General features: G+C 41.3%; 1 protein-coding gene across 6 annotated transcripts in view; it reads right to left on the bottom strand.

Moving 5' to 3' along the window:
- The window catches only part of MAST4 (microtubule associated serine/threonine kinase family member 4), a 641,164-nt gene that overhangs the window by 18,512 nt on the left and 608,675 nt on the right, over positions 1 to 13,977 (bottom strand). For all 6 annotated transcript variants that reach the window (XM_088443937.1, XM_088443932.1, XM_088443933.1 and 3 more), the window contains 5 exons: positions 13,138 to 13,239; positions 10,110 to 10,232; positions 7,643 to 7,755; positions 5,155 to 5,282; positions 300 to 526 (listed from right to left, as the gene is read on the bottom strand). In XM_088443937.1, the coding sequence (XP_088300063.1) occupies positions 300 to 526; positions 5,155 to 5,282; positions 7,643 to 7,755; positions 10,110 to 10,232; positions 13,138 to 13,239 (693 nt within the window). The remainder of the gene's footprint in view (positions 1 to 299; positions 527 to 5,154; positions 5,283 to 7,642; positions 7,756 to 10,109; positions 10,233 to 13,137; positions 13,240 to 13,977) is intronic.

The raw sequence follows: 13,977 nt of genomic DNA, 5'->3' as shown, positions 1-13,977 counted from the left end.
CCATAAGAACTGGTGACATCTGTGAGAGAGAAGGCTCATCTCACACAATGGCTGCCTCCAATGTGGGATGAATAAGGTAAAATTTTGAAGCAACAACATACTTAAAAATTACTTATTTTAAAACAAACTGAAGTGCATGCACATTGGCACATAAGATGCACTGACGTATGGCTATCTTCCTGCCAGCGAATGGCTGCACGCTTATGGCTTAGGCATTTTAGACAGTCACTCCTGTCTAAAATGCATTAAATTATCATTAACGTGAACCTTTTACTAATTGGATGTAAACGGATACAAACCTGAAACTGTCGAGCTGCTAATACTGACAGGTGTGGTGAGATCTGGATCGTCCTGTGGAGAGTCCTCCGAAACAAGAACAGACTTATCTCCTTCTTCTTGGGACTCCTCAGCACAAGGCTCTTCACGTTCTAGGTCAGAAGAGATAGCAAATTTTGGCAGCAAACTGGTATTGTGCCGTTGCTTGAGACTTTCAGTGTCAGAAGAAGTGGATATAGATAGTTGCTGCCTGTTGGGTAAAACACAAACTTGTCACATTGATTCTAGAAGACAATAAATCCCTCAGTATCACATGAAAAAAAAAAAACCTGAATACGTGGCAATGTTTCACAACTGTGCATGGGGATTTGTCACTGCTCTTGCTAGTCCGTGTTTGTGCATGGCCAGGCAGCACCTACAAAGCACTGTGGAGGAAGTCACCAAAGATGACATGACAACAATATGTGCAGCCAATGGTCAGATCACCAGAAAGGTGCCAGGACTAACTGTGTACTGTAATGTGACCAATCAGAGAAGCTGGTCAGACACTTAGGGCCGTATTCAATTTGGAGCGAAAAGCCGTTTGCGCGTGTTTTTGGCGAAACTTTTTCGCGGGTGACGTAATTTTCGCCTGTTCTGGTTTTACCCCGTATTCAATTTGAAGGACTTTCCGCCTAGGCGGAAAGTCAATGCAATGTAATAGGCGAAAAAGTTTTGCCTATGAATAGCAGGCAGAAAAAAGTGTAGAATTGGGGTTTTGGGGTGCAACATTGCTGGAATCCCCCTGCAGCCTTCAGACAGTCCCCCAAAGGTAAACTGTGTAAAAAAAAATTAAAAAACACTTAAGGACCCCATAAAAATTGACTTTGAAAAAGGGGGCAAAAAAAAAAAGTTGGGGGATAAAGTTAAAAACTAGCGAACTTGACTCTGAGGGGGGTCCCCAAGTATGCCCCGTGTTTTTTTTTTATTGCAGGTGCTTGTGGCAGGTGGATTTTTCACGATTTTTTAAACTTCACTTTAGAAACTTTTAAATATGCAGACCCCCATTTTCAAGTACCCCAGATTTGCTGGGAATAGTTATTTTCAGAAAAAAATACTCCTGAATACTATTATGCACTACGTATTGAAAAAAGCTATTTAGCAGCTATTGAGCCCATTTAAAAACCATAAAACCTTCAGCAAGCCAAATCGGGGGGTATCATAGAGAACCCCCATGTCAGAGCATCTTTTGGGGGGGTGTCAGACTGATTTACCCAAATCTGACAGTACTTTCCGCCTGTTTCAGTTTGGCCAGTAACCTCTGGATATGGTGGGTAGGCCCATAACCTTGGCCAAGATTATGCTAAAAACCTCTATTGATTGCATTTATATATTATTAATAATTTGGAGTTGTGCACCTGAGATTTGTCTGTTTTTGTGCCTACAATTAGTCTCATCAGGTAGCACCTCCCATTATATATATTCAGGGTGTGCAGTCCATGAACCTTCCCATACACGCCATTTAATGTGCTTTATTGCACACCTGAGGGAAAGGAGACGCCCTCAGTCTGGATTAGCACCCCTACCTTATTGGTTTAAAAGCATGGAGTCTTGTAATGAATATGCACACTGGTATTAGGCACAATTCTAGGTAAGTCCTACAAGTTTTATATACTGTAGTGCAACTTTGGTTCATTTCTGGGGCATGGGGCCCCCTGGATTGCCTTTGTTGATCTGTTTCAGGGCACCGCATTATAACACATTTTTCTTTTATGACACATTTTAACCCTTCACTGTTTGTTTATTATATATGTACCTCACTTTTTTTTCATTCTTTATATGCAGCAGTAGCTGCTCCTAACTATCTTTCACACTGCACTTTTCTCACTATGGCGGTGCCCTGGGGCAGCTTAGCTGGGCTAGTTTGGGATGTCCTGCACTCTGGATTTGAATCGTAGTATGTTAGGGACCTACCCTACAGAGGTTACCTGGATATGGTGGGTAGGCCCATAACCTTGGCCAAGATTGTGCTAAAAACCTCTATTGATTGCAAAATTGTATTGCATTTATATATTATTAATCATTTGGAGTTGTGCACCTGAGATTTGTCTTCAAAAGACATCACAGAACGTATTTGATTATAACATCTGTTCTACTACAGTATGTCTTGTGGACAATAATGATTGGATGTATGTTATTACTTTATAATAGTATCACAGTAGTGCCATAGTCAATGACCTTACTTAAGGCCGTATACCCGCCTGAGTCTGGACGTTTTCAGTAATAGTTTGAAATAAAGGCAGTCACTTAATGCACCTACACACACACACACACACTATTACACATTACACATGGGTGCAATCACCACTGTGTACTATCACATTGACCGTTATTGGAGGAAGTATCACTTTAATTAGTGTATATGCATGTACCTACAGTAGCAGGAAGAGCAATTGCAGAGGTAGTAATAGACTCTTAGGGGTCTATGGGCCCGATTCATTAGGGATTGCAATTGCGATTAGCGATTGCGATTAATTGAGTTAGCATCGCGATCACTCTGTGTTCACCTACGTAGATACAAAACCATCGCAGACAGAGGGACGGGACGTCAGCGTTTGGAAGTGGTGACGGGGGAGTGGTTGGAGAAATGCAGGTGTGCTGGTTTGAATGCCGTTAAATGGGCGTGCATAAATTAGCCACTGCGACGGCATACGCAGCTTGTGTACTTACGGCGTGTGACTTGGTTAGCAATGTCTGAGTAAGGTCAGACCTGCTGTAATTGAGCATGAGGGGCCGATGTTACGCGATGTTCCAGATGTGTACACAGGACTGCAAGGTACTACAGATGTGCGAAAGTGGTAGTGGGTGTCTCTATACTCTATACTAGATTTGCGATTGCAGTCATTAGCATATTTTCGCAGCAGGCCTTTGCACATAAATAGAGATCTGTAATGAATCAGGCCCTATGTTTTAAGCCTTGGAGATAAAGTGGATGGAGATAAAGTACCAACCAATCAGCTCCTGGAATTTTTCAAATGAAGGGCCTCATTTATCAAGGAGTTTTATCATTCAAAACAAGTGATATAACTTGTTGCGTATGATGAACAATGCTCAAGCCAATCAGCTCCCAACTGTCATTTGTCAAACAGATGACAGTTAGGAGCTGATTGGCTGGAGGCGATCGGTATGATTTACTGCAGGCTGCATTCAAATCCCGACAGCAAAAGCCCGGCAGAGGTGAAGATCCCAACTGCTAATTAGCTAAGTACCGCTAACCTAATTCCCTACCCTAATCCTCCTTTAGGGGTGCCTAACCCTAACCTCCCCCCCAAGTACCTAACCCTAACCCCCCTTCCCCGCTGCCTAACCCTAACCTCCCCCAGGGGGGTGCCTAACCCTAACCCTCCCTTCCCCTAGCCCTAACCCTCCCGGGGGGCTGCCTAACCCTAAGTCCCCCCCGGGAGCCCCTTACCTAACCCTCCCCCCTGCGGCTGTCTGCGCCCGGCTTACCTTCGATCAGGATGCCGGGCGTCGGGCTCCCGGCGTAGGTAAAATGACAGGCATCAGGATTTTGACGCCTGTCATTTGACCCTTGCCGGGATTAGACAGTCGGCATTTAGACCGTGGGCATCCCGACTGCATACCGGCTGGAGCACCATTATCATACGCAACAAGTTTTAACACTAGGAAATTATAAAACCCGTTGATAAATCAGGTCCACAGCCTGTAAAGTGACAGGAGCTGATTGGTTTAGTACTTTATCTCCCTCCAAAGCTTAGTACATAGACCCCATAGACACGCAACTCTCCATAATACCACAAAGTAGTACAATTTTGTATATCATGCTGAAAGGAAATAATCACATTTAGGAGATGCAAAGGAACACTGAACGTTCGGGCTTTGTTCCCCACAATAGATAATGCTTATGTTGTCCCTTTTTAAATAATCTGCAAGGAAACTAAAAACTGGAATTGTTAGATACAAATTGTTCATTGTAAGATGACTTTCCGCCCCAGCTCTGTAAAAAAGTAATCCATCATCTCCTCTTTATGACAGTGTATAATTAATAGCTCATACAATGCCTTTGTTATTTTAGTTACTTTAACATCACTGGCCCATCGCTTGGATGTGAAGCCACACAATCCATCTCCGCAAAGCTGTCACTCTGCCTGCGTAGTTATAAAGCACCCTCATCCTAACTGCCCACAGATGGGGGAAAGAGACCATCGTGGACAGATTAACACACAGATATTTCATGTACATTATTCAATTAGATAATAGATTAATTTCAAATGCTGGTTTCACCTGCTTGTGACAAAAAATACAGACACACTTTGTGGAGACTGCAATTCACATTAACTTCCTCTGTTTTTGTTTTTTTTTTCCAAAAAATCTCTCTTCCTTAATGTCACCCTGATCATACACCACTATCCCCTTAGACCAGTGGTTCTCAAACTCGGTTCTCAGGACCCCACACAGGTCACGTTTTCCAGGTCACCCAGCAGGTGCACAGGTGAACTCATTACTCACTGACACATTTTAAAGATTCACAGGTGGATCTAGTTATTCTACTTGCGATTCTGTGAGGAGACCTGGAAAACATGCACTCTTTGGGGTCCTGAGGATCGAGTTTGAGAACCTGTGCCTTAGATCATAAGCTCTCAAGATCAGGGCCCTCTTTAACCTGCGTATCAGGTCTCCCCCTCCTCCTTTTATGTCTACCTTAAGTCCACCTTTTATACCTCACCTGACTTTCTTAAGTGTCTTACTAGTAATTGGTTTGAACATGTTTGATTGTGTTCATCCTGTATTTATGTGGTTTTTACCCTGACTGTCCAATGTGGAATGAATTTTGTGGCAACTTTCAAATGAAAGTTGATTGTGAGGACTCATACTCACATCTCAGAATATTCTGAGCTCCAACTCAGCGATTCCACAGGAGGTAAATTCAGGATTTTTGCTTTCTCTGTAGTATCTTCCTTTTCCTCCATTTTGTTCTGCATCAGTTGGTCAATGCTGCTAAACACCTAAAACATGGGAGGTTTTGGTAAAACGTAATCTGGAAGAGGTTTTGGTACATAGCCATGTATAATGGTCTTTATTTTCTGAAATGTTGTTTTTTTCAGTGTTACTCTTATTCCTGTCTGACCCTTTTTGCCACCAAGTTTTAATACTAATGTCTAGGTTATAGTTATCAGCAATTACAATTAGTTGGATTACACAGCTCACATTGCTAGTGCAGTACTGTGTCTGTCCTAACAGTAGATGGGGGCAATATAGTTCCAAGTAAAATAATTTTTTTCTTTAATGAAATCCAATTTCAAAATCTTGTTTTATTATATACTTAAGCAATATCATCTTGTAACTTTCATAGCTATACAAATTAAAACTCCCAAACTAAATGTCTGTCTTTATTGAGGTCTAGTTGACTTCACAAACAAGTCATTTTTTCATGTGTACTATGCACAGGCCATAGGCTCCACCACAAAATTTCATCTGAAGTGCCAGAGGGATGTTCCAGCACTGTCATTTTGCATTATATGTCAGGTTTATGCCCTTTGTATGGTCCTGTACTCACGACGATGCTCCAAATATTGTATGGAGATCACTGGAATGTACTCGGTTTTGTATGGAATTACTGGGTTCCACACTTATTATACGGTGTACACCAGGATGTGTTCTGTATAGTGTATTGGTCACTGGGATGCACTCTGTGATGTATAGTAGTCACTGGGATGCTGTCTGCATTTCCTGACTGTCGCGGGTCTGGTCACCCGATTTAAAATACCAACAATATTAAATGAAGAACCAGGTATGTTTTGCAATTAATATTATTGCTGTTTGAAATCCCAGAAAAAAAAACAAAAAACAGATTGCTTAGTAAATATACCCCAATAACTTAAGTAAACACTTGTAGATAAGCATAGACTTCTGACCAAATTACCGAAGGATGGAGAAATGTGTGGTATCTTGCATAGTATTTAACTGGTATATTTTTGTGACAAAACATCTACATTTCATCTGACATTGGAATTCTAGTCCAAGGAGTTGCTTCAATTAGAAGCAATGTACCAATAATGGGCGATGTGCCATTGTGGCAACGGCAACCTACGTTGTGCAATTTACCTTGCAGCTCCCTAGGGGTGTGCAGGAAAATGCACAATGCAAGCCTACCATGTAACCGGGATTAGTGCACAGTGCACATCTTCCGTACTTTGCACCAGAATGTACAATGTCACATTACTTCTAATTGATTGGCCCCTTATGTGTTAACATTTATAATGTGGTGATTTACTGGATACAATCCTGCTGCTGTGGAAGACAGATACGAGACTCTGCAGGATTGCTGCATATTTTTTTCTTAGTCTAAGCAATATCTATATTGCACCCTGAATTGATTTTAAGAAACATTATGTTTATTTGTACATTTGTTTGGAATATCACAAAACATATGCAATTTCATTAGCCATGTAGGTTTCAGAAATCTTGTTCAAAGGACCTGAAAAATAGTTTTAACTTCTTTGCCACCCATCTGACTTACTGTATCTTAGCTGAACAATACATTGCCTACAATACATTGATTAATTTGCCTATATTTCCATGCGGCTGTTTTCTCCATGTGATTGGGCTCACAGACGTTCTACAACTGCATGAACCTAATAATGTTATGGGAATAGGTGCAAAGAGTGTGGAATCCATCACTGGCCACCTAAGGGTGGGACAAGCCACAACGTAGACCTTATGTTGTAGGTATTGAAATGGTGAAACAAAAAATGAATATACCAAACAATGCAATACAATGAAATTAAGATACTAAATTGTTTGTGATAACCCAACTTAAGTTATATTATAAATAATGCACATTTGGAAAGTTATATTTCTATCCTCCTAGCGGATTTTCAGGGTCAGAATGGAATGTAACTAGACTGTTGTTGGGTGATCCTCCTATAATACTGGATAGTTAACTCCTTGATACCTTATTATTCAATTTGGGTTCTTGGCTCCTCCCATCTCCAATAAAGGCCCTATTGGAATATTGACCTAATAGATGTTATTGAACTTGATATTTACTTACTACTGGTTCTAGGCGTAAAAGCCATATGTATGACCACATTTATGTATATTTTTGTATACGACTACAAAGTAAACATGTTTATGTTTTTCCTGTTCTGTTTTTATATATTTTGACATAGCATGCTCAATATTTGTAAATTGATGTGATGCTCAAATAAAAAGTGATTTAAAAAAAATAATAATGTATGTTATACTGTGAATATAAGTATAATAACATTTGCCTCAGAGTTCCATCTTGTGTCCTTAGGGGCTTGTAATATCCTTATATTTCAAAGAAGCATTGGATGCATTGAAGGATATATAGATGACTTACTTTAGAAAACCTGTGTGAGCATGAAGAAAACTGTCTAATTTCCATACTGAAATCTTCATCATTTGTATCGTCCTCCTCTTCTGTTTCCATGTGGTGGTATTTTTCAGATCGTGCTAAAAGTAAATAAATATTCACCTGATAATGGAATTTGCTAGAAGAGAACACAACTACAAATAAAAGCCAAAGATATGGCTCCCTTTTGAGGAGTGATCTGTAGGAGAAATTGATCCTATACAAAATGAAAGGGTGAAAACCAAACATCCTGCAAAGTGAAATGGTGGGAAGGCATGGGGTAATGTCATACAATGGCGAGAAGGCAAGAGGTCATCTCATACAATGGCGGGAAGATAAGGGGTCATCTCATACAATGGTGGGAAGACAAGGCGTCATTCTCATACAATGGCGGGAAGGCAGGGGGTCATCTCATACAATGGCGGGAAGGCAAGAGGTCATCTCATACAATGGCGGGAAGACAAGGGATCATCTCATACAATGGAGGGAAGGCAGGGGGTCATCTCATACAATGGAGGGAAGGCAGGGGGTCATCTCATACAATGGCAGGAAGACAAGTGGTCATCTCATACAATGGTTGGAAGGCAAGGGGTCATCTCATACAATGGTTGGAAGGCAAGGGGTCATCTCATACAATGGTTGGAAGGCAAGGGGTCATCTCATACAATGGTTGGAAGGCAAGGGGTCATCTCATACAATGGTTGGAAGGCAAGGGGTCATCTCATACAATGGTTGGAAGGCAAGGGGTCATCTCATATAATGGAGGGAAGGCAGCGGGTCATCTCATACAATGGAGGGAAGGCAAGGGGTCATCTCATACAATGGTTGGAAGGCAAGGGGTCATCTCATACAATGGTTGGAAGGCAAGGGGTCATCTCATACAATGGTTGGAAGGCAAGGGGTCATCTCATACAATGGTTGGAAGGCAAGGGGTCATCTCATACAATGGAGGGAAGGCAAGGGGTCATCTCATACAATGGAGGGAAGGCAAGGGGTCATCTCATACAATGGAGGGAAGGCAAGGGGTCATCTCATACAATGGTTGGAAGGCAAGGGGTCATCTCATACAATGGTTGGAAGGCAAGGGGTCATCTCATACAATGGTTGGAAGGCAAGGGGTCATCTCATACAATGGAGGGAAGGCAAGGGGTCATCTCATACAATGGAGGGAAGGCAAGGGGTCATCTCATTCAATGGAGGGAAGGCAAGGGGTCATCTTATTCAATGGAGGGAAGGCAAGGGGTCATCTCATACAAGGAAGGGAAGGTAAGGGGTAATCTCATACAATGAAGGGAAGCCAATTAGTCATCTCATACAATGGAGGGAAGACAAGGGGTCATCTCATACAATTGAGGGAAGAAAATGGGTAATCTCTTACAATGAAGGGAAGACAATAGGTAATCTCATACAATGGAGGGAAGAGTAGGGGTCATCTCATAGAATCGAGGAAAGACAAGGGGCGATTTCATACAACTGAGGGCAGACAAGGGGTAATCTCATACAATAGAGGGGAGACAGCTGGTCATTTCTGTTTAGTATTTTGTATTACTGAATATCGATAATACACATGACCACTAATGGAGTGTGAATTCTTGTACATTTAGTCCATAGTTGAGAACCATTTGTGCATGAATATTTTTTATGTATGTCTTTAGTTTGACTGCCTGCACAGTATCACTTCACTAGCTCTGTATGCAATTCTCAGTATCTGTATACTGCAGGGTTTAAAGTGGGCGAGAAAGGGGCGTGACTGCATTCCGTCACTTCTATTTTGAGACGGAACCAGTTCCGCCTCCTCCGACCCACCTAACCCTGGTGCTGCAGGGAGGCTCCATTTGCCGGGCGCCCGCTGAGATTTTGTTACCAGCGGGCGCCCGGCTCCCTCCCCGCAGCGTCAGCCAGAGGCTGGAGCTCACACCTGAGCTTCGGCTTCCGGCTCCTGCCGTGCACTATGGGAAAGACGTCTCTCTCATAGTTCCAAGGAGTGACCATCACGGACGGACGAGGGAGCGTTGGGAGACCACGCCCCTTTTTGGCGCGCACTGTCCCTTTTCTTAAGAAAACCCAGAGGGGGGTGAGTTCCAACACTTCTCTAGGACGACTTTAAGCACTGGTATACTTTGTAGGTATAGATTTATGGAAGTTGGCTATTTAAGACACAAATAATTTGTATTATGTTTATGGGAAGATGTATCAATCCTTAGAGAGTTAAAGTACCAATTAATCAGCTCCTGTCATTTTTCAAAAATGAGTTAGAAGCGTATTGGTTGGAACTGTATCTCTCTACACTTTATCTCTTTCCAAAGCTTGATACATCTCCCCTATATCCATGTGGCTGTGTACACCTATCCTGACAATTCTAGCATGAAATGTAACATCCTCCTGATATAATTTATTTGCGATTTAGATATATCAGTATACAGTAAATGCTACAGTAGATGCTCATTCCACTTACTGTCAAAATAGCTGGTGTCATCTTCTGACTCTAACTGTGGAATAAACTCTGCTTTCTGTCTCAGTAAAGTGTTCCAGTCCAAAGTGCAAAAGAATGGATGTTGTTTCACCTCATAAGCTCCCCCTGCAAAAGCAAGAAAGTATCATGAGATTCCCACAAATGCTAACACGCTTATAAATTCCAGCAAACCAAAGCAGATTCCATGATAAATCCTGATGTTGTTAGCTGTTTTAAGGTGCAAATGTAGCCACTATTCAAATATCATCTGCATGTAAAGCGCGCCAGTCCTACTATTTTACCTACAAATATTCTACTCTACATAGAGAAGGTTGTATTTCATCAAATACAATGGCTGTCAAGCTAACTGGGGAAGAGTGCAAGCTTGTAAACCTCTGAGTGGTCATAAGCCCATGACAGTGGTCATCTGTCCATGAGAGTGTATGTATTGTATGTGCTTTCACAGTCACAGGTAAATGAATCAACACAAGTGTATATTAATCAGTCACTAATTAGCCCACTTGAATTATAAATCGAAGCTGGTAGTGGATGCTGAGGACCAGGGTTGAGAAACACTGATCTAGAAGATGATTTAGGGTTGGATGCATGAACATATTAACAACCAAGGGAGCCTGTGTGCAGCGGGCCACTCCTCTGAGCAGCAGGCCGCACAACCCTGCATCTTACATATGGCAAGTGATTGGGTCCCCCCCCTCCACGGTGCCATCTTCCCCGTGATAATCGGGAAGATGGTGCATTCACATAAGAGCAAAAGCTCTGGCAGAAGAAAGATGACGTCGCAGTGGAGGGACCCGCTTACCGGAGCAAGTATAAGCATACTGTGGGTGCAGGGTATGTGGCCCAGTTGGACACAGAGGCCCGTGTGCACTGCACCCATTATAAATACACCTATGGTCGGGTGTCTCTTTATGCAGTGATACATTTCTAAGGTTCGTAGCTATTCCTCTATAGGTGTAACTCTCTCTGTAGCTGTAGTACCTTTTTATAGCCTGCAGGTGGCACTGTAAACAAAAGCTAGAAATTAAAATGAAATACACAGCAAGCAGCCTGCAGTAAGCACTACATACAGCTATTTTTACACATTCAACAACTTTCGAAAGAAAACACCTCCTAGATTTCAGGAGATTTTTAGAACCCTTTACTAACAGATTACAGGATGTGCGATCATTGTAATTTAGCTTTATAACTTTGAATATGATTTTCTATTTCTGCAAAAAAAAAAAAAAAAAAAAGGAGAGAAGGACAAATAGAATGTGATTATGGAGATGTAACATAACTACAGTCATTTCTATCTGGCATGACAAGAATCTGAGTTGTTAATAGCTTGTTAAACCCTATCATCCCGATCTATGAGAGATAGACGTGGAGCTGCCACCAGTATGAAAGTGGGAAATGACAGGGAAACATGAATCCAGCCAGACAATACCTGGATTGACCTTGATATGCCCTCTGAACATGAGCTAGCATGCCAGCGATGTAGGCAGAGTGACTACGTCAGTAATGGGCAGGACAAACTCGTGGGACATTGGTAGGGAACAGGAAAAAATGAGGTTATATCTCGTTATGTAGACACGCACTGTAACCTGGAAGTATTACATTTCATTTCATTAGAACCAAAAGGTAAAATTGCCTTTATTGAGTCCAATTGTCAGGCTGCTTTCTTGTGCTAGATGCAGCAAAATGCTGCGTCTGCTTCCACTAGTACTCTGCATGAGTTTGGAGCTGAGCAATGGCGGTGATGTTGGGCAGATGAGCAGGGGTAGGGGACACATTGCATACAGTGTTTCCAGGTACAAACCAGATATTTATATATAACAGAATAAAACCACTACATAGAAGGACCAGCAAAGAAAAAAAAAAACAACAACTTTTGTTGTAGTTAATTTAAATAATGCATAAGGACAACTTATCTTTTAATTACTCATTGTTTTATATATATAAAAATAGAAAAAATTGCTGTATTTTATCAATTTGAATAAAGATTGTTACTTAAGAAGACCGGTGAGTGCACCTCATTTTTTTCTATTTTATATTATGACCATGATTGGTCATTCTTGGGTTAACCACCCCAGCATTAATTAGAAGACGTGAGTGTGGATGGATCTCTCTCTCTCTCTATATATAGATATATATATATATATATATATACATATATATACACACACATACATACATACATATATATATATATATACACACACACACCACCAATGAAATGTAGACGGAGCTCGGGGTCTTTTAAATATACATATTTAAAAGACCCCGAGTGCTGTCTACATTTCTTTGGTGGTGTATTGGGGAGTAGCTCACTGCTCCTCTAGGACCAGGACACCGGGGCAAGATTAAATCTAGTTACAACGAGCGCCGGACTTTAGCTGTTATATATATATATATATAAAATAAAAATGAGTATCTCCATTAAATGCAATATATACGTATGTCTTCAGGATTATTATTTTCAGACTTAATTTCTCTACAACAGAAAATATATGTGCATTACCATTCCTCTTTTATATCTGTTGCTATTAGTGAAAGCTGCCCATCACTGACCTGATTACAATGATACATGCCTCCCCTGAGTAAGAATAAGCAGCTCAGGCATAAAAACAGCTGGAACTATTTGAGTATAGGACTGAGGACTCCGCTCTAATCATACACTGTGTGGCTATTTCTACAATGGAGATTTGTACATCTTTCACATCTCCACTTCCACGGTCTTCACTGGTAGCAGCACAGAAATGACAGACACTGATGACAGATATATATTACTGGCGGTAGATGATGCTTCTGTCTGACAGGGGCCACACACACACATTCCCTACCAGCAGCTACAACTCTTGTTCCGCTACCTTATGTACAATGTGTTCCACGCACCTTTTACATTGTAACCTCCTTTGGGCAGGCCCATCTTCATTTCATGTCATTGTATAGTAGTATTTTGTATAATTATCGCATCAATGTACAGCGCTGTGTAGTACAGGTAGATATCAGTATTATCTATGTACAGTACCTGTCCCAAGTCTTTCCATAGGATTTTGCCTAAGTAGTAAAGCGATGAGGTCCTGAGCATCGGGGGGTGGCGCTTCGTCCTTTTCAGGCCAATTTATTTCATCTGTAACAAAAAATAAAAAGATTAAAAAGCAGGAAGAGTATATGACTATACTATATATACACTACTGTACTGCCCAACTCCAGTCTTACATATCTGCTAGTTGGTGCACAGGTGTATTCATCACTGGCTGACACATTTTAAAAGATCCACAGGTGTCGCTAATTATTTCACTTGTGTAAAGGCCCCCATACATCAGCAATCGATTGTGGCAATTCTGCAATTTGCAATCGATTGTGTATAAAAATCTGCAATGTATGGGCTGCAACCAAAAGGTGATTGGAATTGTTAAATCAGATTGTCCAACATGGATTTCACAGATGGATTGGGGCTGTAGATTGCTAGTGTATGGACATGATCAGCAGATTTGCAGACTGTTACTAGTAAAATGATGGACCTTTCAAGATTGGCAGATCTGTGTTTGCTGCAATCGATCTGCAAATCACTGAAAAAGATCTGTAATGTATGGGCGCGGATTTCTAGACTGGGAAATCCTAAGATCGGGAAATAAATCTTCAAATTGTACAATTGTGGTTTTGAAATTGCTGATGTATGGGGGCCTTTACTGAGGAGATCTGTAAAACATATACTGTTAGAGGTTCTGAGAAGGGGAGTTAGGAAACACTGTACTACTGGATAGCAATATGCACCAAAGCTTATGTACTGTATTATTTACTGTTACAACCAGTCAACTAACCCTACGGTTACAGTTACCAATGACTCCCAATACTTGTGCAATGC

Source organism: Taudactylus pleione, unplaced genomic scaffold (genome assembly GCF_031769625.1).
Source record: "Taudactylus pleione unplaced genomic scaffold, aTauple2 ptg000336l, whole genome shotgun sequence".
Lineage (NCBI taxonomy): Eukaryota > Metazoa > Chordata > Amphibia > Anura > Myobatrachidae > Taudactylus > Taudactylus pleione.
The sequence above is the reverse complement of the archived record's forward strand: the minus strand, read 5'-3'. Positions and strand labels throughout refer to the sequence as shown.